Source organism: Carcharodon carcharias, chromosome 4 (assembly GCF_017639515.1).
Source record: "Carcharodon carcharias isolate sCarCar2 chromosome 4, sCarCar2.pri, whole genome shotgun sequence".
Classification (NCBI taxonomy): Eukaryota; Metazoa; Chordata; class Chondrichthyes; order Lamniformes; family Lamnidae; genus Carcharodon; species Carcharodon carcharias.
In genome coordinates this window covers 130,609,636-130,637,485 of record NC_054470.1, presented here as the reverse complement: position 1 = coordinate 130,637,485, position 27,850 = coordinate 130,609,636, and the positions used below count along the sequence as shown (strand labels likewise).

Here is a 27,850-nt window from a genome sequence, read left to right as displayed (position 1 = left end):
CATTACTAATACTTACAGTATTGTGTATCAAATAATTTGCTGCATCATAGATTTTGAGTTCCAGGGCTGGCTGGCCCAAAACTATTTGAGTTTAAGTGTCTGTTCTGGTGCCCACTTTTTATACCTTTCTTTCACTCAAAATATTACCTCGTATAATTGATGGGCTTGTTTTTAGAAGATTAACTCCCCATAAATTGACTCAGCCCTAATATTTACAGATCCATGACAGGTGTCTTTACAAGGCAAAAGCGAACAGACAGTTCTGTTGTCTCACCTTATCAATGCTGAACTCTAAATCCTTTTTACTAACTGAACTTTCTTAACAAGAACTCATTTAAAAGCTGGAGTTAATATAAAAAATGTAATTTCCTTCTAGTATTTCAATAAAATAAACACAAGTAGTATTGATGATCTTCAGATTTTTTTTGTCAGTTTTCCAAATGGGTTTTCTATTTGGATAATACCTGCCAGTTAGTTACTTTATTAGAAAAAGGTGCACAATAATGATACCGATGTGGCACCAAAGTCTTCAACTGACAAATATAGTATGCATTTTGTGACTGTCTTAAATTTGCTTTTCGAATTTCTGCTTTCATCGAGGTGAAGGTTAGCCAGAGAATGGAGCACTTTTCAACTTATGGTACCTAGTATAAGAATCAGTATTAACAACCAGTCTTAGCCTATACAAACACATCACATTATTTAGATAAGTGTTCTTTACATTTGCACTTGGAAGGCAAAAAAAATTGTTTTCTGTTTCCTTTACAGGTAAATGGAGTCAATCCTAAGAGTGCACCCTGCAAGAAAACCAAAACTACAGAGCAATATCAAGAAACTGCCTGCATCTTGTTTTACCATAATGAGCTCTAAATCTATGTATTATGTCAGCTGTATTGTAAGTTACTGTACAGTAGTTTTGTAGCTCCACTATCTTATTGAAAAATTCACTATTTTAATAAGGTAAATATTTGTTTCTATAATTATAAATGAAAATGGAGAATGTATTTTTTTAATTCTGTCAAAAGTGACAATTATATAGTCTTTTTAGGGTTGAAAAATCAAGATGAATTTTTCCCAGTTCTTTTGTACATATGACCATTAATCTGAGTTTGGACTGAAACAATATGGGGTTAGAATTTCTCTTCTAAAAAGAAACCTGAGATCTGTATTTTCCAAGTTCAACTTTGACCCCTGTTTTAAAATTAGAATCAGATCCTGGAATAAAAATATCGAGTCACAAAGATTTAAAAAATAGCTGGTGACTAATGTAGAACCCAGGGGTAGTAAGACTTCAGCATCTGCAGAACAATATAAATTATTACTGTAGTTTGTAGCACTAATGTTAGATATTGGTATTTTACAGTAATCTGTTAAAATATTTTACTGCAGTGTTGATATTATAGAGATGTTGCATATCAGTGCATTATATAGAGATTCAAAATTCTGTCATTTTGTACAGAATATACACTGATGTGCACAAACTAGGAAAGTGTTTACAGACTACCTACCTGAAGAAATTCCTGTGAAGATTTGTTTGATTTTTTTTGTCCCTTTTGTGCAATGTAGGTTAGGAATGAGAACTTGAAAGAATGTTTGCTTAATGTTGATCAATGCTTTTCAATTAAATTTCTGTAATTTACTTTTATGGAGTTTTTTTGGGCAAATGATGGTGACCTTTATAAGTTAACTTACAAGGATTTTTAAGTAGTAACACACTTTGAAACTTACTTTGGATTAAACATCAGTTGCTACTGCTATTAATAGAATGCTAACAAATATGGTTTCAACTCTTTTGTAAATAAAAACCATACCCTTCATTTTGTATCTTCTACATTCCATTGGCATCTTAAGTACAGGTTAAGTTGTGTTTGAGTCTATTTGATTTTTTTTAAAATTCTCCCACTTTCTCTTAAGTAAGCAGTTTTCTTGCTCTGAGACCAGTTCCAATCCTACTTCTTCTGGAAGTGTGATACAGCCATATGTGAAGTCTGTTTCAACCATGCACAAAGAACTTGGAAAGGCTGGTTGTTAAAAATAAAAGCTACTCTAACCATTTGGTATAAGTTCAGAGAAACACCCAACTCAGTGATTCAGTGCATTTTCTTAAGCATCCTCGATCTACTAGTGCTGAGAGACTTTCAAATCAATAGTTTAGATCTAGCTCTAGAGCTTTTAACAGCTTGCTACCTGTACAAATGGCAGATCCATTAAAGCACCTCCAGGTACAGATTATTCTTCTGCTTCACCTCTAACCTCAGCCTTGCCAGTTGAGGTTCCAGGTCAAAGTCACCAATTGCTATTTTTCTTGATCATCGGATTGTGGCAATACTTAATTGTCGGGGCATTTAAACCATATCTCAAGAAGACCATCTAAACCTCCAGAATTCAGAGGAGTTCTTCCACTTAAACACAGTCCTGAGCTCAGGTTAGTGCTGTTGAATGAAGCCATGATCACTTATTATAGAACCAACCCCTACGGATGGGGAGAAACCAGGTTTCCACTTCTAGCACTTTAACTAGCAACTCTCTGCCTCATACCTGATCTGCACTTTAAGAAGAAATTCAGAAGAATTCCTTGTTGTTTAATGAACATTGTGCTCAGCCAACTGAATTACCTGCATAATCACACTCCGGTGTTCTGTGTCATTATCAGCTCATCCCTAATATAAGGACTTCTTATTACCTATTCACGTAGCTAATGTGTCACATTATATAAAAATTATCAGCTTTCATGTCCAAAATCAAAATTAGCAATTACTGCTACTTACCTTTGGACTCATGTGGCTGCCAGGATATTTGCCAATTGCTCTTCCATCATCACAGCTTCATTAAACATCTGACTCTCTATTTGTACTTGGGTTAGACAGTTTTTCAAAAGTTAGCTCTCTGGAATTTGAACTTCCTAATTAAATGAGAACGTGCAAAAGGAACCCTTTGCAGGATGTGATACTAATTAGAAATGCATCCCAAAATACTATGCTGTAAGCTCAAGCTGAGAACATTTCTTAACCCTTTAAGAATACTTATACTATTTAACCTAGGAATCAGATACAAAAATCAATTCTGTTTTGATGGCTTAAGCCAGTCATGATGCAAAACTTCTCATGAAGCTAGTCATCCTTTTTGATTGAGCAATGCACTGTTCTCTGCATTGCCAGAACAGCTTCTCTCCATCCACCCCATTCAGACTCCTATGATCTTGAACACCTCCAACATATTTCCTTTCAACTGTCTCCTCTCCAAGGAAAACAGTCTCACCCTCGCCAATCCATGCATGCAACCGAAGTCCCCCATTCCTGGAAACGTTCTTGTAAATTCCCTTTGCACCCTCTCCAATGCCCCTCCTTTCCCCAAAAGTGTGGTACCCAGAATTGCACACAATTCGCCATTTGAAGCAAAACCAGTGTTTTATAAAGGTTCACCATAACTTCCTTGATTTTGCACTCCATGCCATCATTTATAAAGTTCAGGATCCTGTATATCTTATTAACCACTTTCACAACCAGCACTGACACCTTCAAAGGTTTATGTACACATATCTCCAAGTCCCACTTGGCCTAAATAGCCAAGTGGTTATGGTACTGGGCTTGTAACCCCAAGATCAAGAGTTCAAATCTCACAATGGCAAACTATGAAACAATGTAACTTCATCGGAATAGGAACAGATGGAAACGTGTTTGTACTCGAAAGAGTTACCTCCAAGTCCCTCTACTCCTGCAACCCCTTGAGAATTCAGCACCAGACTTTAACTGACTGAGTAGCCTTGATTGATTTTCTTTTTGTGAGAGCCAAGAACATATGAATTGGGAGCAGAAGGCCACACGGTCCTTCGAGTCTGCTCCACCTCAACCCCACATTCCTGCCTGCCCCCATTAACATTTCATCCCCTTGTTAATCAAGAATATACCTAGCTCTACCTAAAAAAAAATTCAATGATTCTGCTTCCACTGCCTTTTGAGGAAGAGAGTTCCAAAGACAAAACCCTCAAGAGAAAACAATTTTCATATCTATCCTAAATGAGCGACCCCTTATTTTTAAACAGTGACCTCTAGTTCTCGATTCTTCCACAAGATTAAATATCCCCTCCACATCCACCCTGTCAAGACCCCTCAGGATCTTAAAGGTTTCAATCAAGTCGCTTCTTACTCTTCTAAATTCTAGTGGATACAAGCCTAACCTGTCCAACCTCTCCTCAAAAGACAATCCGCCCATTCCTGGTATTAGTCTAGTAAACCTTCTTTGAACTGCTAACGCATTTACATTTTTCTTTAAATAAGGAGACCAGTACTGTACTCCAGATGTGGTCTTACCAATGCCCTGTACAAATGAAGCATAACCTTCCTACTTTTGTAATCAATTCCCCTCTCAATAAATGATAACATTCTATTAGCTTTCCTAATTACCTGCTGTACCTGCATACTAGCCTTTTGTGATTCAAGCACTAGGACACCCAGACCCCTCTGAATCTCAGAGCTCTGCAATCTCTCACCATTTAGATACCCTTTTTATTCTTCCTGTCAAAATGAATGATTTCACATTTGCCCATATTATACTCCATTTGCCAGATCTTTGCCACTCATTTAACCTATCTATGTCACTTTGTAGCCTCCTTACGGCCTCTTCACAATTTACTTTCCTACATATCTTTATGTCATCAGCAAATTTAGCAACCGTGCCTTTGGTCCCTTCATCCAAATCAGTTATATAAATTGTAAAAAGTTGAGGCCACAGCACTGATCCCTGTGGCACATCACTTGTCAAATCCGGCCAACCAGAAAAAGACCCATTTATTCCAACTCTCTGCTTCCTGTTAGCTAGCCAATCTTCTATCCATGCCAATAAGTTACCCCCTACACCATGAGCTTTTATTTTCTGCAATAAACTTTGAGGTAATACTTTATCAAATGCCTTCTGGAAATTTAAGTACAGTACACCCACTGGTTCCTCTTTATCCACAGCACATGACTCCTTCAAAGGACTCCAATAAATTCATTAAACATGATTTCCTTTTTACAAAGCAAGTTAATTCTGCCTGATTGTGTTGAATTTTTCTAAATGCCTTGCTATAATATATTTAATAAAAGCTTCTAACATTTTCCCTATGACATATTACGCTAGCTGGCCTATAGTTTCCTGCTCTGTCTCCCTCCCTTTTTGAATAAAGGAGTTACATTTATTATTTTCCAATCTAATGGAACCTTCCCCGAATCGAGGGAATTTTGGAAAAGTAAAAGCAATGCATCAATTATCTCACCACTTCTTTCAAGACCTTAGGGTGAAGTCCATCTGGACCTGGGGATTTGTCAGCCCGCAGCCCCAACAATTTGCTCAATACCACTTCCCTGGTGATTGTAATTTTCCTTACTTCCTCCCTCCCTTTCATTTGCTGATTTACAGCTATTTCTGAATGTTACTTGTGTTCTCTATTGTGAAAACTGAAGCAAAATACCTGTTTAGTTCATTTGCCACCTCCCTACTTTCTGTTATCAATTCCCCAGACGCATTCTCTAAAGGATCAATGCTTACTTTATTAACTTATTTAAATATCTATAGAAACTCTTACTATCTGTCTTTATATTACTAGCTAGCTTTCTCTCATACTCATATTTTTTCTCTCATTAATCTTTTTATTATTCTTTGCTGTTCTTCATACTTTTTCCAATCTTCTGACCTGCCACCTATTTTTGCGTATATACATTGAGATGAAAAAGACCATGGTCTGACTCCAGTGCTGCACCAAAATGACTCTGAGCTAAGTGGGAGGACTGACTTGGGATGACTTGTCATCTGGCTTTTCCCACCTATCCACAGTGACATAGAGGGGTTACACTTCTATCACCCCATTCTACTGCACCACTAATGGAATAATCTTTACTCTTTCTTGGCCTGTTTAGGAGACCTTTTTGATCTTGGATATCAGCCAAGCTCATGCATTTGATATCACAAGAAGGAATACTGATGTGTTGTTCAGATTTCACTTACTTAGCATGCCTTCCTTCTAGATACTCTATTAATATGGATATTAGATTTGCCTGAAAGCCACATTCCTATTTAAGAAGCTCAGTGGTAGGAAATAGATTCTATCCCATTGAAAAATAAAATCTATCTACCCAAGGCTGGTAATTTACCTTCATTTATGTGGAAGACCTCTTCAGTGTGTCATGAAGATACCCAACTAACTGAAGTCCCAAATATTTGATGTCCTAGCCAATATTTATTCCTCAACCAGCTTCTCTAAAAATATGTGGAGCATGCTGTTTGAAAAGTGATTGCTGCATTTCCCACATAATGACAATAACTGCACTTCACAAAGTACTTATTTGGTTGCAAAGCCCTGAGGTCATGAAAGATGCTCTATAAATGCAAGTCAGTGCATCTCTCCCTCCTAACACTGTCTTGGCTGCTGTACTTTCGGGGAAATATACCAAGAAAGGGTCTGCACTTCAAGGCACAAAATGAGCATCATAATGTGGTTTCACTGATCTGCATATATATTCTTCCAGCTCATAACCTGAGATTATCCTAGTTGAACATAAAGGTAGGAGTTGAAAAAAATTACAACATATCTGTTGGATTCACAATTTTTTGTACCAGCTGATTATTACAAATAGGCTTTGTACTTTGTCTCAGCCTCATTCAAATCAGTTTTTTTTCCAATTAAAATGTTTGTAGCACAACTACCTGAACATATTTTTATAGCTATATTAATTGAGATTATAAAATTAACTAATGAAAATGTTAGCAGTAGGTTAACTTCAAATTGTTTTACTAACCTGATGAATAACATTTACATGAATATTAACATTGTCAATGGATTGTTGTACCATTTGTCTTGGTAAAGAATTACTCTTACAGCATTAAAAGGGTCTTTAAATTTTGTTTTGAGCTAGCTACAGAACATTGTTTCTGTAAATTTTTAATGCTGTATATAGCATTTGCAGAAATGTACTAAACTGAATACTTGGTTAATAAATCTTTTGTGGATTTTGTGTACAAATGCTATGCTAAATATCCTTTCCTATCTTTATCAAATATCAAGTGTGCCCTGATTTTGCGGATGCTGTATCAACTGTTGAAAATACATTGAGGCATGAACGATTGTGACACAATTACTGCTAGTTTATAAAATGATGAGCTATAGTTGGCTACTGGAAAATTACTGTCAATGAAATAATTAAATTGCAGTGATTATGGGTAACCATTCATTCTGCTGTAAAAACAGAAAATGCCAATGTGTAGCAAGAAAAAGATAGGTTATTGTTTTCAGTTGGACTGTACCATGCTTTTGCCTTTGCTTCACAATACAAGGTTCTAAAGTTTTATTTCTTAAGATTTTTTGGTGTGTAAATGTATATTGACAATTTAAAAAAAAGATTATTTAAAGTCAAGCACTAATTACTATAACATACTGGGGTAGAGTTTTTGCTTTCATGTGTGGTTGAAATTGCGCTGGTTAGGGTACAGTTCAAATTTCTGCTAAAATGAATTTACATAATCTCAAACGGAGAAACTTCCATGAACCAGTACAAGCAGATAGGGTAATAGAATGTAAAAATATTCGTACCATTTAATAAGTACTCTTGATATAGTTAAGGGTGGTAACCTGGTGCAGTTTTATTAATTCAAGTGAAGATGGGGATTAGCTAAAATAGAGATTTTTAGTAAGGGTGCCAATCCTCTACCTGTGAGTAAGCTGATTTAAAATGAAAGCTATGACCATTAAATAGCTTCATTGTATGCCATTCAGTTTCTAAATAAAATTAATATTTTTGATATGAAAATCTTGCCTGCTATATTGCCTGTGTCCCTAAGAAAATGAGTGCAAATTGAAGAGCCTTCCCAAACCTGTGAGATCAGTGGAATCTCGTAATTTTGGCTGTGGACACTTTTCTGGGGCAGTGGGGGGAGCCATTCTGGGCAAATTGAATCTTGAACCTATGTAAAAGATTGTGGAAAATACGAGTGTAAATGGTTTTGAACATAACTCACCCATATTTTAAATTCCTGGATCCTGTACACTGATTGAGCTGATTCTGTCCAACCTGCTTTGATATTACAAATGGGATTTCAACCTAATTTAGTTTAGCCACCTTACAACTGTTGGTATGCAGTGTTTCCAGAAATGATTCTCATTGATTCGAAACTGGTCCAACGTGACTAGATTTTTAATCCAAAAGGATCATAACCATTTTATGTAGGAAGAATAAATATTTCAAGCCAGTATGATTTAAAAATTAAGTAAACCATTTCCTTCAAGAATGGAATTTATTGTTCATGCTAGTCGAAGTCTAAAGTGTCTAGGTTTTCAACTGCACAGCATCAATCATCATTCAAGCTTTCATTTGTCAGTAAACCTATTCATGCAATAAAGGTTAAAGATAAACTAAATTATAATTGTGATGGAATTTAGCACTTAACATTTAAGTATAACATGGATGAAAAAATGAATTAAGCTTAGTGAAACATGAATTTAATGTTTGCATGATTGTGTTGATGAGCAGTAATTATACTGATTATTATAATTGGAAAATAATTATAGTAACTGTAGTTTAAAGCCAAAACTCCCACAAGTACAGAAAAAAACAACTACAGATTTTAGTTTTTGAGCTTTTACAAAAACAGTAAATACTGGAGATGTTTGCACCTTGAACATTGTGTTGCCCTTTATTATGAAATTATGAATTAAATAATTTTACTAGACCAATTATAATTTGTTTTTTTCACTAATGAAAGCAAAATTCTACCTAGTTCAAGAAACAGTGTTATGATACCTTGAAGGAGATCTATATTTTTTTAAAAGAAAAATGGCTTCAGATATCCCCTGTATATTGAACTCTTAACTTTGAGTCAGACTGAATTTAAACATGGGTGTAATGCCCAGTAAAGGCATGTCATATTCATAACTTTACACATGGATTTTATTTGTTTAAGATGGACACTGATGAACTGATGGCTGCCAAGGGGTCAGGTGACCTTTGCTCATTCAACGCGGACTATCAAGCTTCCAGAAAGTTCTGAATGAATAACCACAGATGGGGGCCTCTCCCTGGAATGGATATATGATGAATGTTATCTGTGGAATTCACACCTGCCATTGTTTGAAGATTACTTAAAACAGAGTCAGCGGACTCCTAGACTCTGTCTCCAAGTTTGCAATTTAACAAAAGAAAGCTGAGAAGACCAGTTATCCACAAATTAAATGTGAAAGACCACCAGCTAACTCCTATTATGTAGTGATAGCTTTGGATGACTGTCAGTATTGGTCATGTTGATTGAAATTGGCTTGAGGTAACGAGGTTTATATAAAGACTCAGAAAGACCAGGATAGTCTGCAGAGAAACACCAAAGAGGCAGCAACTACAGAAAAGGCAGTGTCATCTATGCCTTATAAGAACCATCAGTTGTCAGCCAGTCTAAGACCCAGATTCTGAAACCAGCTGCAAGTCATCAAGCAGCCCAAGTACTTAACCTGTTCCTGTTTCAAAGTTCACCTGAGAACCAACCTGCTAGATATTCAACTACTAGAAATGTCACAACCTGCTGTGAACCCTTCACTTCACAAGACCCTCACTTCAGCTTTAAATCATTAAATTCATTCAAGACACCACAGGCCTGCCACATTGGAAACTGGAGATCATAAACCAGAGACTAGATTAACTGTAACCTATTAAAGTGTACTATCTTTATCCAGTGCAATTGTTTGTATGTACATGAGACCAAATGTGTGATATTGTGTTAATTCAGGGCAAATATTTGAGAATAAATAACCTTCTTTATTTTAAAACTCATGAAAATTTGCTGCTAAATTATTTAATTGGAATACACACTCTAAGGGTAAGAAAAGGTACACATCTTTCCGTACCAAAATGTACTAATCACCGACAATAAGAGAGCAAATACATTCTGTCTGTGGCAACGAGTCACCACCATTTGTGGGTACTGCTGACATTCATAATCTTCATTCACTAGATGAAGCACTTTCAAGGTAAAGAATTTCATTGTGGGAGGAAGACAGCAGCAAGTTCCATCACCCATCGAAGGCAAATTTGTAAAACCATGAAGGAACAGTCTTTCTTTATTCATTCATGGGATGTGGGCACCGCTGGCTGGACCAGCATTTATTGTCCATCCCAACATTTAAAAGTCAACCACATTGCTGTGGGTCTGGAGTTACATGTAGGCCAGACCATTTAAGGATGGCAAATTTCCTTCCCTAAAGGACATTAGTGAACCGGATGGGTTTTTAAGACAATCGTTTCATGGCCATCATCAGACTTTTAATTCTAGATTTTTTAAAAATTGATCTCAAATTCCACCATCTGCCATGGTGGGATTAGAACCTGGGTCCTCAGGATCACCAGTCCAGTGACTATGCCACTGCCTCTCCTGTCAAGAATTCTACTGCTCAGACTGAAGGAGAATAGAATGGTACAGTGAGGATATAAAAACAAAAAAACTGCGGATGCTGGAAATCCAAAACAAAAACAGAATTACCTGGAAAAACTCAGCAGGTCTGGCAGCATCGGCGGAGAAGAAAAGAGTTGACGTTTCGAGTCCTCATGACCCTTCGACAGAACTGAACTGTCGAAGGGTCATGAGGACTCGAAACGTCAACTCTTTTCTTCTCCGCCGATGCTGCCAGACCTGCTGAGTTTTTCCAGTGAGGATATAAGTAGGAGATTCACAGTAAAAACATTGATTAAAAGATTTTGTTAAAATTGTATCTGAAACAGTGCATTTTCATGAATGTTAGTGCCAAACTTAAAAGTCTGCCAGTTGGACAACTGTTGCTTATCAATTGCAAATGTCATCCCTAAAGAAAAATAAAACTGATAGCAAAAACACATTCATTACACAGCTTACTTTGCATTTCCCGGGAATTAAATAATCTTAAATTGTCTCATTTATTATTCAACCAAAACATTGTATCCCACTTTTATAATACTGAGTAATGTTCACCATAATCGTCAACAGAAAAAACTCAAAACTAAGTAAAACTGATCCTCACATCTCCAATTTATCCTAAGAGCAAAACAAATCGAAATTTCCTTGAAATTTGAATAACTGGAAAAATATCAACTGAACACTTGTGAGATTATTATTTGCCCAATAATTTCTCCGAATAAAGTAACATGTTGCTGTTTAGGCATTTTTTTTCTTAATGCTAAATACTAAAAATTGATGCACATGTTCGTGGAGACACTTGGTCTTCCTGCTTTCTACTGTTAATGTCACCATTAGCACCTCCTTTAGCCAGTATCACCACCATCAACACCCCTTCGACCTTTTGTTTATGACATCTTTTGCAATCTCTCCTTTGCCTCCACCTATCACTGGCCTTCTATCCAGCTTCATCTGTCCCACCCCCATTAAACAGTATATATTTCACCACATTTCTACTTCTCTTTAGTTCTGAAGAAGAGTCATCCGGACTCGAAACGTCTGTCTTTCTCTCCACAGATGCTTTCAGATCTGGTGAGTTTTTCCAGCAACTTTGGTTTTTGTTTCATGGAGACACTCAAGCTTGGATTTTCCCTATCATTGAGATTCCTGCTGAAAGAGGGAGGTAGTGGGACTTCCAGCCACTGCTTCAACCCCAAAATGGCCCCTTTGGTTTCACTGGAATTAAAACTAATCATGCATTCAGGGCAGCCTCCTGATGCTCATAGTGCTTTTCATTGAGAGTGGTAGGAAAGACAAGTGCTTCTGTAATGTTTCATTCACTACAGCAGCTGAAATGGGCAAGCCAACATCCAGGGAAAATTAAGTAGTCTCTTGGGCGCTTCGGAAAATCATGAGGAGCAGAGCCTAGAAGTAGAAGATCCCAGCCAAAAAGAACACCTCATATGCCTTTAGCTTTCATAATGATACAAAATAGGAGTAGGCCATTCAGTCCATCGAGCCTGCTCTGTCATTCAATAAGATCATGGCTAATCTGATTATGGCTTTAACTCTAATTTCCTGCCGGCTCCCCATTACTCTTGACTCCCATCTAGATCAAAAATCTGTCTCGCTCAGCCTTGAATATAGCCTCCACTGCTCTCTGTGAAAGAGAATTCCAAAGATTAATGACCCTCTGAGAAGAAACTCTTCCTCATCCCCATCTTAAGTGGGAGACCCCTCATCTCCATCTTAAGTGGGAGACCCCTTATTTTCCGGTTTCCCTGAAGTCTCATCCCCACATCACTGTACTCCACAATTCCTCACTGGTTAATTCACTTGATATCATTTCAGTATCCTCTTGGCCAAAAGCCATCACCAAAAAAAAATCCATAACTAATTTATCCACCAACAAATCCAATAATACAAAACTGAACTATTCACCCTTCTGGTTGCAGGACGGCTTGTTGAATGCTTTCAGTCGGGGAAACAGCTGATGGCTTTGCAGGATTCTTTTAAACAGCTCTAGGCCTTAAGGGTCCAGCTTTGGACTGCACAATCTTGGCATTGGTGGCAGCAGGCTGAAAGGCAACACTAAGGGCTCTGGCGGAGTGACAGTGGTGGAAGCACGAATGCTGTCATTCTGAGAGGGGGACAGTAACTAAGGAATCCTAGTAATCTGATGGATGACAGATTGTTGAATCGTTGAGAGAGCCTGCATGCTCATTTGAGTACTGCCATCCATGACGGCAGCAGTCTGATCCTGCAAGGCACCAAGCTGGGCTTGCATAGCAGCAAGACCTCTGTCTAAGCTTCCACTGCAGCATTGAGAGGTTGGGTGACTTCTGCCTGTGCTACAATGGAAGCTGAGACATTGGCCTCCAGATGCTGATCACTGCTGGATCCACATGTGATATCACTATAGCTGGCCACTATTCTACACTGGAAATGATGTGCTCCAAGCTCTGCACTTGAATGTTAATAAGTGTGTTGCAGTTTGTCAGTGAATTCCCTGCATAGCTGAATAACTAGAGGTATGTGGAAGTTGCAAAAGGTGCATGTTAGACTGGCAGCATTGCTAAGTGTGGGAGGGTGAGGCGGAGCACCTGAATGTTAGGCATGAGTCCTAATGGGCGAGTGATAGCGCTGTGGTGCATTGAACAGCATGAGAAGTTGATAGCCTCGACATCAGAACATAAGAGATAAAAGCAGGAGCAGGTTATGTGGCCTGTCGAGCCTGCTCCATCATTCAGTACGACTGTGGCTGATCTCTTGATGGGCATAGATATCATTTGATGCACTCAGTGACCTTGATCACCTGTATACTTTTAACAGCATTACAGCCAGGTCCTCAAGGCAAGGCACCGGGAATTGATCTCCCTGGCCACCTGCTCCCATTCCCCTTTGCAGGATGTGCCTTGAGACAATCCTGGCCCCCTTCTTTTCGACCTCCATTATTTAAGCCTCCAGTGCTGCATCCAAGAATTTGGGAGTCCTCTCTGTGTTTTCCATTATCAGCCTTCTTCCTTCTGTCAAAGCCTTCCAGAGACTGTTCCACAAGCTGTTGTAGCCTGTATATAGCTTATCTTTAAGAGAGGAAGTTTGCCTTTAGGAAGTGCAGGGTAGTTTTATAAAAACAAAATACTGCAGATGCTGGAAATCTGAAACAAAAACAAATAGAGCTGGAAGAACTCAGCAGGTCTGACAGCATCTGTGGAGAGGAACACAGTTAACGTTTTGAGTCTGTATGACTCTTAATCAGAACTAAGGAAATATAGAAATGAGGTGAAATATAAGCTGGTTGAGGGGGGTGGGGCAGGTGGAGCTGGATAGGGGGGCCAGTGATAGGTGGAGGCAAAGAAGAGATTGCCAAAGATGTCATAGAAAAAAGGACAAAGGGGTGTTGACGGTGGTGATATTAGCTAAGGAATGTGCTAATGGTGGCATCAAGGGTAGAAAGCAGGACGAGCAAGTTACAGAAAGCCCTAGTGGGGCTGGAGTAGGGGGAAGGGTTTGAAATAGGCTAAAAGGTGGAGATAAAACAATAGATGGAAATATTTTTTTAAATTATAAATTATAGGGAAAAGGGGGATCAGAAAGGGGGTGGGGATAGAGGAGAGATTTCATGATCTGAAGTAGTTGAACACAATGTTAAGTCCGGAAAGCTGTAAAGTGCCTCGTCGGAAGATGAGGTGCTGTTCCTCCAATTTGCATTGAGCTTCACTGGAACATTGCAGCAGGCCTAGGATGGACATGTGGACATGAGAGCAGGGTGGAGTGTTGAAATGAAATGTCATTTCACCCTCTGTCATCACCCTCTGTCTCCTACAACTAAGCCAATTTTGAATCCACCTTATCAAATTACCCTGCATCCCATGTGCATTAGCCTTCTTTATAAGTCTCCCATGTGGGACCTTGTCAAAGGCTTTGTTGAAATCCATATAAACTGCATCTACTGCACTACCCTCAACTACACACCTGGCCACCTCCTTAAAAAATTCAATCAAATTTGTTAGGCATGACCTCCCTCTGACAAAGCCATGCTGACTCTCCTTGATCAAACCTTGCCTCTCCTTCAGAATTTTCTCCAATAGTTTCCCTACCACTGACATGAGACAGTAGTTCCCTGGCTTATCTCTACAACCCTTCTTAAATAGCAGAACCACATTAGCTGTTCTCCAGTCCTCTGGCACCTTCCCCGTGGCCAGAGAGGAATTAAAAATTTGGGTAACAGCCCCTGCAATCTTCTCCCATGCATCCCTTAGCAGTCTGGGACACAAATCATCCAGACCTGGAGATTTGTCTACTTTTAAGCCTGCCAACACCTCCAATACCTTGTCACTCCTTATATCAATTTACTTAAGAACCTCACAGTCTCTCTCCCCCTGAGTTTGATACTTTCATCCTCATTCTCTTGGGTGAAAACAGATGTGAAGTATTCATTCAACGCTCTAGTGATGTCATCTGGCTCCACCCATAGATTGCCCCTTTGGTCCCTTTTGGGCCCTACTCTTTCCCTGGTTATCCTCTTCCCATTGATATACTTATAGAATATCTTGGGATTTTCCGTACTTTTACCAGCCAGAGCTATTTCATATCCCCTCTTTGCTCTCCTAATTGCTTTTAGCTCCACCCTGCACTTTCTGTACTCCACTAATGCCTCCGCTGATTTTCCCTACTTTTACCAAGGCTTTCAAATATTGACAAGCCTCACTGAGATGAGAATTTTCAGGCTGAAAGTGAACACACACATACTGACCTCCAGGCAAGGCAGGGAGAGAGACAGAGAGAGAGAGAGCTAAACAACTTTCCTTCTTGGTTTGCTCCCAAAACATGATCTGAGTTCAAAACACAAGTCCCAAAACAGAAACCCCTCTCATAGATAGGTGGTTTCCAGTAAATCAAGAGTTTTCCAGCATCTCAAAACAGTGATTTTTTTTTCCTCCAGGAATTTCAGTTTAAATAAACACATAGCTCTTATCTCCTCAGGTGTCTTGCTGGTTGCTTAGCTGAAACCATGTGATTCCTTGGAAAAAGCAGCCTGCTCACAGTCCACAGTGAATTTATAACCCTTTAAAAAAAACCCAGATCAGCTCCCAAGAAAGTGTCCTGATATTCCAATGCTCTTCCAATTTTTAAAAACACATATAGTTCCTGGACATATGGATTCCTCAAACCACACGCACACAAACACTCCCACTCTCAGAAATAAGAGGAGTTAGATTCCAATAAAAAAAGTAAAAGAATATATGGTTAAGTGCCCTTGAGGCGCAGATTTTTAAATGTTGCAGCCTATTTAGAGTAGCTGGTTTCTTGGATGTGGTCAAGTGTAGAGGATGTTCTCAATTCGCTGGTAGATTTTTGGTAGAGTTGGCTTCTCGATCTGGATAACAACGTGTATTCCAAAAAGAGAGAGAGGGAGAAAGCAAGCAGCCCTCAGCTTGTTTCCTCTGCTGAAGGCTTTCTGGACATCGCCTGTGTCACTTGCAATCTCTCTCCAGTGGATGGCAGCCATGTCTTGAAATACTTCACCCATTGTGTAGGTTTTTAGTGGGTCTGTCTGTGGCAGCCATCGTTTCAATACCCTGCATTTTGCATTTTTAATACCTCTTCATTAGACAGTTACGAGGTTCGATGGGTGCCTGAATGATAGGAAATTCCTCTCTTCACAATTCCCTGAAGGTGATTTGTCAGTTTCTCACCTTCCTTGGAATGTGACCTTGCATTTTTGCTCTGTCTCAGTTCAAATTGCAAAAGTTCCAGTCAGTTGAAAGTTGAAAAGATAGAGTGACATAGCTTCGTAACAAGATACTATATTGGGAAATGCTAACTCACTCTCTAGGTCAGTCCTACTCATGACACTAAGTGAAACAAACTGAAATTTCCTGCCTAGATGAAGTAGGCTAACCATAGCTGTCTATACTTTGGTGCAACCTGTATGATTCAGACCCAAGGATATTCACAGAAAAGGTCAGTAAAGTTCACAGATAAATGTACTAATGTATAGGCTATGGAATCCATGGACAAACCTCCAGAGGTTCTCTTTATATTCAGGGGCTAGATATTGCAGCAGTAACATTTGAGTGTGGGGGTGGTGGAGGGAAAAGGCGAGTTATTACAAATTCAGCAATATAAAATTAAATAACATCATAACATGAACATAAAAAGAGGCTATTCAGCCCACTGTGCCTGTGGCCGCTCTTTGAAAGAGCTATCCAACTGATCCCAATCCCTGCATTTTTCCAGTTTAAGTGTTTATCCAATTTTTGGAAAGTTATTTCTAAATCTGCTTTCATCACTTTTTCAGGCAGTACATAATATTGCACATAATTGATCATAATAACTCGGTGCATAATATTATTTTTCCTTATTTTGCCTCTGGCTCGTTTGCCAATTACCTTAAATCAGTGTCTTCTGGTTATCAAACCTTATGCCACAGGAAATAGTTGCTCCTATATACTCTCACAAAGGCCTTTATGATTTTAAACTCTTCTACTATCAGAAATCTGCTTAACCTTCTCTGCTCTGAGGAGCACAACCTCAGCTTCTTTAATCTACCTCTCCATGTAACTGAAGTATTTTGTCTCCGGCACCTTTCTAGTGAATTACCTCTGCTACCTTTTGAAGGCCTTGACATCCCTCCTGAAGTGCGGTGCCCAGAATTAGCCATAATAGTTCAGCTGAGACCTAACCAAGGTTTTACAAAGGTTTAATTAGCATAAGTTCCTTACTTTTGTGCTCTATTCCTGTATTATAAAGCCAAGAGTCTTGTATGCCTTGATGTATGATCAGTTCATTCTATTTAGAAATCCTGTGCGTTTAAGTGTTAGCATTAGATTAAGTAAGACAAGACAGAACCCATTTTCTGCTTGAGTGAGTTAAGAATTGAGCACCCTTTAATCACGGACGGTACAGAAAAACTGAACATGTTCAACAAATTAATATCACATCCATCATAATGCTACCATTTATCAATGTGCCTGTATGCATGATTGGGATTGCAGTATTGCTGAAGAATGAAAAGAATAGGAAATATTATGGACCATCCCAACGTCTATAGCACCAATGAAACAGTTTCATTAAATTGCTGAAAGAAAGAAAAGTAGTCACAAATATCATAACCAGAAAGACAAAGGAGAGAGAAAAAAAGGAACAGAAAGCAAAGAGTGTATGATTGCCACTATTATATTGAACCGAACGTAGCATCCACTCAATTTTTACTATCATGCAGCAGAGAGCCATATTTTAGATATATTCATTGTTATAAATTGAGTAAGGGAGATCTCTGTCTATTAGTATTAAAATGGAGACAGAATGCTGCGCCTAGCCTGCTATTGCCTGTGTGTTCTTCCCATAGTTACCATGAGAAGCTGGTCACTCTAAGAATAACTGAAATAAAGTGATGACTTAGACACAGCCAGACAAAACAATGAAATCAGTTCAAAGCCATCAAAGCCATTCTGTGATCTGCATGATAGATGCAGTTACTTTCAGTTACATTTACATTTTTACTGCTTGGTGACATTTTTGGTATGGAGCTGACTAATGGCAAGGAATCTCACATATGAATTCTGCCCAATGTTGACAACTCTGGTCATAAGGCTACAAGCCGTTGTTAAATCACAAAAAAATTATATTGGATGAATAGTTAGACTACAGTCCATGTGGTCATATTTAATCTATTAATAGAACAAATGTGGTCACATTTGACATTCCACTATCTTAATTAATGAGTCTGATTACACTGTGCATTTTCACCTTCTATTGCCAACACAAAGCCTGGGGCTAGGTCTGTGTGTGTATTGGTAGGATGGACTGAACAGCAATGATGTGGTCAATACTTTCCTTGCCTCTAAGGCTGAAATGTCGAACAAACTATTTTTAACCCTGGTGGCTGCTCATCCATTAAATAGCATCCAGTTAAGGAGAGAAGGAAAGCTGTTATGCAAATGCTAAATAACTTTAATGTGATATCTGCAGACTCTTCCATGCAATCAATGGCAGCTGCAAACATATGTTATGGTGCAGTGCATTGTGAGGTCAGAGAGCCCTTAAGGAAACTAAGTATGGGTCAAAAGATTGTGAACATCTACAAGGATGCATAATAACATGAAAATAATTTAAAATCATTTTTCTGTAGGCCAACATCTGTTTATCATTATCAAAATAGTTCATCTGAGCTAGTAGCAAAGACTGCCAAGTCAGGTGCTCTCCATCAGAGGAGCCTCAGTCTGGAGAGAGCATTATACCAAATTAGTGCCTGTTCCAACAGGCTGTTAGAAGCATCCATCCGCATGAAGGGTTGGAAAGCTGGTGGAGTATGCTGAGCAAATACAATGTCTTAATGAACCAGTTAGATGAAAATGCATAGTAATTACTAGGTAATGGTAGGATGGTAGGCACGAGCAGTATTCATGCTGAATGCCGAAAAATAGCTCTAAGAGAGTTGGGAGAGAATGACAACCATCTTGGAAAACAGTACCAAGAATCACTAAGTCACTTGGAGTTGCCCTTCTGAGGGGAGTAGATAGGATTCTATTGAAGCCAGATACAGCCTATAGATGAGAAGATGGTCCTAGTTTACGTGGAAACTGTTCAGGAATCTTACAGCTCTCAGTGGCACTGACGTGGTCCTTCAGGCGGCTGTCATTTTTTAAAAATTCATTCATAGGATGTGGGCTTTGCTGGGTGGGCCAGCATTTATTGCCCATTCCTAGTTGCCCTTGAGAAGGTGAGCTGCCTTCTTGAACCGCTGCAGTCCATGTGGTGTAGGTATACCCACAGCGCTGTTAGGGAGTGAGTTCCAGGATTTTGACCCAGCAACAGTGAAGGAACGGTGATATATTTCCAAGTCAGGATGGTGAGTGACTTGGAGAGGAACTTCCAGGTGATGGTGTTCCCATCTATCTGCTGCCCTTGTACTACTAGATGGTAGTGGTCACGGGTTTGGAAGGTGCTGTCGAAGGACCCTTGGTGAATTTCTGCAGTGCATCTTGTAGATGATACACACTGCTGCTACAGTGTCAGTAGTAGAGGAAGTGAATGTTTGTGGATGTGATGCTAATCAAGCGGGCTGCTTTGTCCTGAATGGTGAAAAGCTTCCTGAATGTTGTGGGAGCTGAACTCATCTAGGCAAGTGGGGAGTATTTCATCATACTCCTGACTTATGCCTTGTAGACGGTGGACCAGGCTTTGGGGAGTCAGGAGGTGAGTTACTCATTGCATAATTCCTAACCTCTGACCTGCTCTTTAACCACGGTATTTATATGGCTAGCCCAGTTCAGTTCCTGGTCAATGGTAAGCCAGAGGATGTTGATAGTCAGGGATTTAGTGACGGTAATTCCACTGAACATCAGAAGCGATGATTGGGTTCTCTCTTGTTGGAGATGGTCATTGCCTGGCACTTGAGTGGCGCGAATGTTACTTGCCACTTGTCAGCCCAAGCCTGAATATTGTCCAGGTCTTGCTGCACTTGGACATAGATTGCTTCAGTATCTGAGGAGTCGCAAATGATGCTGAGCATTGTGCAGTCATCAGCGAACATCCCCACTTCTGACCTTTTGATGGAAGGAAGGTAATTAATGAAGCAGCTGAAAATGGGTGGGCCCAAGGACACTACCCTGAGGAACTCCTGCGATGATATCCTGGAGCTGAGATGACTGACCTTCAGCAACCACAGCCGCCTTCCATTGTGCTCAGTATGGCTCCAACTAGTGGAGAATTTTTCTCCCTTTCCAATTGACTCCAGTTTTACTAGGGCTCCTTGCTGCCACACTCAGTCAAATGCAGCCTTGTTGTGAAGGGCAGTCATTCTCACTTCACCTCACTTGTGCCTTGTAGATGGTGGATTTTTTTAGGAAACCTCATTGACAGGGGGGATGAGGTTTCCAACAGCAATTAAAAATTAAATAAAAATTTTAAAATTTCATTCATAACATGTCCCTGCTCATGTGACATGTGTTTTTAAATCTTCAGCTCCCTGAGACAGTTCTGTGCCACAGGGAGTTTTCATTGTGGGCACTCGCGCGCACACGTGAACTTCCATGCTCACCCATTCCAGTAGCGCTGCAATGTGCGTTTCACACTGGCTGGCTGTTAATTGGCCAGCCAGCATGAAATCGATGTCGGAGCCAAATTGCAGGTGGTGGCCGGCTTCTTGACTACTCCCGGGCCCATCTGCCGCGCCCGCCCAACAAGGTTAAAAATCCTGGCCAGTGTGTTTGCTTTTCCCAAAGGTTACTGGTAAAATTGGTGCTATGGTATATTTTATTATTAGAGAGATATAGTCCAAAGACATAGCGAAACAATGAGAATTTGCATTCAAAGGGGAAAATATGTGTAAAGGAATGAAGGTTGTGTGTAAGGGCAGGCATTCAAAGATCTAACACAAGTGTGAAAAACCTCCAGCATCTAAATCTCAAGCTACTGCCTACAAAGAACTGAAGCTGAGAAAATCTCACTTTGAATTCGACTGTTCAGGATATTGTGTGTCAATTTGCCTGGGTCTTTTAAAATCAATGGGCAGTATCTTCAGTTGGCATGTGGGGGGGGTGAGGCCCGACACGTTGACATGTAAAATGACGTGTGATGATGTCGCATGTGTGTCCCGACATTATCACGTGCCATCGTGATATTTTGGTCATTGGGCATGAGCCGGAGTTGGCCGTGCGCCCACTGAAATGTCAACAGTCTATTAAGATCATTAAGAAAGTAATTAAAGTTGTTAAGAATGCTGCCTGTCCAATCTTAAGTTTGGCGGCAGGCGAAAAGCCCAAGTGGTCTTTGTGTTTTTCAGGAAACCTCATCCACGGATGGGATGAGGTTTCCTGAAGTTTTTATAAAATCAATAAATTAATTTTCCCACTTTTACAAACATGTCCCAACTCATGTGACATTGTCACATGAGGGGACATGTTTAAATAAATTTTTAAATAATTTATTGAACTGTTTTATTATTCATTCAATCTCCCTGAAGCAGCTCTGTGCCTCAGGGAGATTGCTGCACTGCGCACACGCGAAAGAGCCCAGGCCCCGACTCTCCCTCCTACCCCCGCCCTCACTGGTAGTGTCGTAAACTACCGGCCACGTGTTACGCTGGGCAGGCCTTAATTGGCCCACCTGTGTAAAATGGCGGTGCGCAGCTGATCGCAGGTGGCGATTGGCTCCACGCCCGTCCCTGCCCGGTCCCGCCCAGCCCAACCACCATAGGAAAAATGTGATAAAAACAAAAAAACTGCGGATGCTGGAAATCCAAAACAAAAACAGAAGTTCTGTCAAAGGGTCATGAGGACTCGAAACGTCAACTCTTTTCTTGTCTGCCGATGCTGCCAGACCTGCTGAGTTTTTCCAGGTAATTCTGTTTTTGTATAGGAAAAATGTGCCTCACTGTTGCCCTAATGGATGTGTAACTGGCGTTTAGGTTAATTAGGGGATTTAGAAGTTATCATAGTAGTAACTTGTAGATCTATATATGTGCTCAAAATCATTTCTTCTATTAATGAAGGTTTAATTTAGTTTTGAAAGAAACCTATAAGACTTGGTGGCCTTCTTTTACTGAATTCAAAGCCCGCATCTTGAAATAAGTACAAATTACAAATAGTTGTGGCAGCTGCTTCTGGTTTCCCTTTGGGATTTGGACAGCTTGGCATTTACCATTGTCTGCCATAACAGAAAGTAGAGTTGAGGCCACAATCGGATCAGCCATGGTCTTATTGAATGGTGGAGCAGGCTCGAAGGGCTGAATGGCTTACTCCTGCTCCTAATTTCTATGTTTGTATGTACGTTTAGAAAATCATAATACAAGCAGAGTCAACATAGTTTTATGACAGGAAAATCGTGTTTGATAAATTTATTGGTGTTCTTTCAGGATGTAACAAGCAGATTGTAGAAAACCAGTAGATGTCGTGCATTTAGATTTCCAAAAGGCATTTGATGAAGTGCCACATAAAACTACACAAAATAAGAGCTCATGGTGTTGGGAGTGATATGTTAGCATGGATAGAGAATTGGCTAACTAACAGAAGGCTGGATTTTACGCCCCCCCCCCATCTCCCCCACTGGGTGTGTTTTTGGTGGGGGGGGGCATGTAAAATATGAGGTTTGGCAAGCCCACCATGTTGTCGCCCACCCCCAAGATGTCACCCATAATAGGTAGGCGGGTCCTGAAATCGGTAGCCCGTCTGACATTTCTAAATAAATAATTGAGGGTTAATTGAGCTTGATACCAAATCAGTTGACCCGAATTATGTGCTGCCCACACCACAACATGGTTGATGTGGGCAGCTGGTGGCTGTGGGCAGGCTTTTTTTTTAAAGCAAACTGCTTAAAAAGCGGTTGGGGGATGTCCTGCATGCATCGGAGGCACCCAAAATGATACCCACTCTTTGCTACTTCCTGTCTGGCCTCCAAAACCCACCTCCCACGCCCCTCAATCCCTTCCATAGATTCCCCAAACTTTCCTCAACCAAAACCCCAGATTTACCTCTCGCTAGTGGCCATGTCGTCTTCATCCGTAGGTCTGCTTGCAACCTTGGCATTGCCCACTACTGAGATCTGGTGCTGCTGGGTTGCTAGAGCTGCCAGCCAATCTGATTGGAGGGCAGGGCTTCCTGCCACTGAGGGGCAGACAGCCCCCTCTCACCTCGTGTTTTTGCTGCAGGGCAGACTTGTTTAACATGGGTTGACTGGCATCCGACATTTCTTCCAGCAGAGAGGCGACAAGCATTATTTCAACTCTTTCTTGGACTCGAACTCAAGTTCTGTCGAAGGGTCATGAGGACTCGAAATGTCAACTCTTTTCTTCTCCGCCGATGCTGCCAGACCTGCTGAGTTTTTCGAGGTAATTCTGTTTTTGTTTTGGATTTCCAGCATCCGCAGTTTTTTTGTTTTTATGACAAGCAATATGTGTCCACCCACCACCATCCCCCACCCCCACAACCCCTCCTGGAAGTTTCAGGCTGGAGAGTCAGGACAAATGGGTCCTTTTATGGTTGGCAAACTTGTGGGGTGACACAGTAATCAGTGGTAGGACCCTCAATTATTTACAATGTATAATAATGACTTGGATGAAGGGGCCAAGCATACTGTAGCCAAATTTGCTGAACATACAAAACTAGGTAGGAAAGCAAGTTGTGGGGAGGACACAAAGAGTCTGCAAAGGGATATAGATAGGTTAAGTAATTGCGCAAAAATTTGGCAGATGGAGAAAAATTGTGAGTTTGACCATTTTGATGGGAAGAATAGCGAAGCAGAATTTTATTTAAATGCTGAGAAATTACGGAGTACTGTGGGACAATGGGATCTGGGTGTCCTTGTACATGAATCACAAAACGTTAGCTTGCACTTACAGTAAGTCATTTGAAAGGCAAATGGAACAGTGGCCTTTATTTCAAAGGGAATGGAGTATAAAAGTAGGGAAGGCTTGCTCCAAATGTACAGGGAATTAATGAGATTACAGCTAGAGTACTGCGTACAGCTTTGGTCTCCTTATTTAAGAATTGATATACTCATATTGGGATGTGTTCAGGTAAGGTTCACTAGGTTGTTTCCTGGGATGAAGGTGTTGTCTTATGGGGAAAGATTGAGCAGGTTGGGCCTATACTCTTTGGAGTTTAGAAGAATGAGAGGTAATCCTACTGAAACATATAAGATTGTGAGGGGACTTGAGAGGGTAAGTGCTGAGAGGATGTTTCCCTTCATTGAGGAATCTAGAACTAGGGGGCACAGTTTCAAAATATGGGGCCTCTCATTATGACTGAGATGAGGAAGAAATTCTTCTCACAGGGGCTATTAATCTTTTGAATTCACTAATCAAGAGAAATGAATGCTTGGTCATTGAATATATTCAAGGGTGAGTTAAGACAGATTTTTGAATTATAATCGAGGCAAGGGCAGGAAAGTGAACTTCAGGCCACTATCAGATCCTTATTGAATGGTGAAGCAACTTGAAGGGCCAAATGGTCTGCTCCTGCTCCTATTTCTTATGTTCTCATGATTCTTCACATCACCAACTGGTGGCATCACAACATCACAATTCATTGGGCCTTAACTTCTGAGCTCCCCAGCGTTGGATTTGGGGATTACCCCAAGGATATGCTGGGGAATCCCCTTCGGAAGTTCCCAGGGAATGGTTTGCACAGCAATTGTCCAGAAGCACAAATATTCCCTGGGCAATTGTCCTGCATAGGGAACCAAATGAGAATGCAATTTAAATTGCAAACTTCGGATGGTTCCCACTGGGTTGCATCAATAATTTCCCAGCAAAAGAAGGACAGTCCCCAACCGACCCCCCCATGGCACTCCCCACAAGCCCTGACCTCCCAGGGGACTCCTCCCACCCCCGACAACCCCACACATGGGACTCCCACCACAACTCCGCCCCTCCCTCCTAAAGGACTCCCCCCACCCCACAACTACCCATGCCCCAAGGGATTCCCACACACCCCCAACCTGTCAGGGATGCCCCCCACATCCCGATTACACCGCCACAGGACACCAGCCTCCCCCCCCACCCCGACTCTATCCCCAATGGGCCTGCTCCCACCCGCATGAGACTCCTCTCCCCCAGCAGGCCCGACACTCACCCCCACCCAGCACCTCCACCCTCAGGCCCGATCGGATCTGACCCAAGGCCCAACCCCCTACCACCCCCAAGCCTGACACCCTTCCCCACATCCCCCCAGGCCCATCTGGATCTGATCCAAGACCTCATCATTCCCACTGAGGCCTGACACTGTCCTCCCTCGAGACTTGACACTCTCCCCCTCAACCATCCCTGAGGGCAAATCCCACCCTGCCCTGAGGCCCGACCCGACCCAAGGCCTACCCCCCACTCCCACTAAGACCCGATTTGACCCAACACGAGGCCTGATACTCTCCACACAACCACCCCTGGGCCCAGCCTGACCTGACCCAGCCCAAGGCCTGAACAACCCCACCAACACTTCTGACCTCCTGTCTCCAATCCCCTTCCCTGATTTTTCCCTGACCTCTGACCCCCTGACCTCCAGTCCCTGGCCTCTGACCACTCCCCAACCTCTGATGCCCCCAAGCTCCAATTCCCCAGACCTCTGATCCCCCTCCTGACCTCCAATCTCCCCTAACCCTCAAATTCTATCCACTTATCTTAGACATACACTTTCTCCCTGGCCTGTCAAAACCTTTAAACTTACCTGATTTATGACAGCTAGTGCTGTAAAAAAGGGACATGGCCTCCTTCGCTCAGCCCTGCTGGACTTCGCCACTGGGCTCTGGATACATGTTGAACTCCCTGGGTCTCACCTAGCCTGAGTCAGAAGGTTGGGCGAGACAGGATCAGAAAAAATTAAGGTAAGAAATTGGGCACGGAGTGGCAATGCAACGCTGAGTGCCGCTCTGAGGAAGTTCAGGACTGTTGTGTTTCTTCATTCTGTGATCAGGAGGATGGTGACATTGGCAGCACATATTTTTGATGAGTTGTGTTACTTGCTATCTCACTGATGGGGAGCTCCCTAGTACTGTATCTGATGTGGTGCTAATTACATGATCCAAAAACACAAAGTCAGATTCCACATGTATCCTGACAACATCCAGATCTACCTCACCACCATCTCTCCCAACACCTCCCATACTTTTGAATTGTCATGCTCTTTGTCCGACATCTGCAGAAATTTCTTCCAACAAAATATTAGGAAAGCCATTATCAAGACCATTGTCTTGAAGTTACACCACAAATTCTGTTCCATAGCCATTGACTCCACCCCTCTTCCTGGCCACTATCTAAGGTTGAGCAGCCTGTTCAAAACCTTCCCACCCTGTTTTGACACTGAGCTGAGCTTCTGACCCCATACCCTTTCAATCGCCATGACTACCTACTTCCCCCGCTGTAAGATCAACTGTCTCTGCCCTACCTCAGCTCACCCGCTGTTGAACCCTCATCTATGCCTTTATTACCTCTAGGTTCGACTACTCCAAAGCTCTGCTGGCTGGCCTCACATCTTCCACACTTCATAAACTTTAACTCCTCCAAAACTCTGCTAACCTGAATCCTAACTCACTTGAAGTAAGTCCTATTTAGCCATTAGTTCTGCGCTCACTGGCTGACATTGGCTCCCAGTCCAGCTATGCCTTGATTTCAAAATTCTGATTCTACTTTTCAAATCACTCCATAGTCTCACTCCTGCCTGTCTGTGTGACTTCCTCTAGTGTTAAAAAACTCTTAAGGTCATTTACCCCCTTCAATTCTGGCCTCTTGCTCATCCCTGATTTTAATCACCCAACATTAGCAGCTTTGCCTCCAGATGCCAGGACCCTAACTTAGCAATTCTCTCCTTAAATATCACCTTTCTACCTCTCTCTCCTCCTTTAATATGCTTCTTTCAATCTATCTTTTGGTCATCTATCTGAATATCTCCTACATGTCCTGGCATGAAGAACTTGGGGCATTTTATATGTTAAAGGGACAATATAAATGCAAGGTTTTTCTTATTTTTTAACTATTATTTGTTTTCACGATATACTTGTGACACTGTCAAACTGGAATTTTCTTATTGTCCCAAATCTAATGTTGACAGGTCAGTGGTGCAAGCAGTGCCCATGTGCACCCAGGACACAAACTGCTTGAATTTTGAGGACTATACTCCTTCACTTCTCTAATAAGGAAAGAAACCTGGTGGTAGAAATCCAAATGCTGCAGGCATTAAATTGATGTGCATGTTTAGGAGGCCTGGCACCATGTTTAGGAGCCTGGTATCATGTTTAGGAGCCTGGCACCATGTTTAGGAGGCCTAGTACCATATTTAGGAGGCCTAGCACCATGTTTAGGAGCCTGACACCAAGTTAGGAACCTGGCACCATATTTATGAGGCCTAGTACCATGTTTAGGAGCCTGGAATCATATTTAGGAGGCCTAGCACCATGTATAGGAATCTGGCACCATGTTTAGAAGACCTGGCTCTGTAGAAATATTTTTATATTAAATTTGATGCTCTTTAGTTAATTTTGAGTAACTGAGCATCACAAAAGATTTGTGCTTTAAAAAAAAAGATATTTGGATTTTCAATAGGCCAAGTAGAATATCTTACTTAATAATCATTGTCCCATATCCAAGCCTCCACAACTCTACAAGTTCACAAAGACATGGTACCATCTCTAAACCCAGTACATAAATATGCCTGATCCAACTCTCCACCCTTTCAGAGAGATACACACTCTTCTCCTTCTCCCTTGATAGATGAATCTGCCATACTTACCCCCTCCAACCTAATTAAATAGTACTTTTATTCCACTCTCATTTGAGATAGTATTCTTCACTACCTTCTCTGGCACTCTTTATCCACCACCCAGTTCATGTTGGCACTTCACTTCTCCAATCTCTCAGTTTCTGCTGGCACTCTCCCCTTAATTACCCTCCATTCCTTCCCTCTATTATTATCCTTTAACCTCTCTCTTCATTGACATCTACTTCCCTTTACCCTTTCCATCCAATTCCCCT

General features: G+C 41.0%; 1 protein-coding gene across 4 annotated transcripts in view; it reads left to right on the top strand.

The window, feature by feature from the left end:
• The window catches only part of LOC121277345 (membrane protein FAM174A-like), a 55,570-nt gene extending 45,805 nt beyond the window's left edge, over positions 1-9,765 (top strand). For 2 of the 4 annotated variants that reach the window (XR_005942859.1, XM_041186707.1), the window contains one exon: positions 769-1,817. Coding sequence is in view for 2 of the 4 variants with exons in the window: in XM_041186707.1 (XP_041042641.1) it covers positions 769-772 (4 nt within the window). In the remaining 2 variants the exon portion in view is untranslated. Of the gene's footprint in view, positions 1-768; positions 1,818-8,931 lie in introns of those variants that run through there. The other 2 variants (XR_005942860.1, XM_041186704.1) reach the window with 2 other exon arrangements.
• Positions 9,766-27,850: the final 18,085 nt, after the last annotated feature.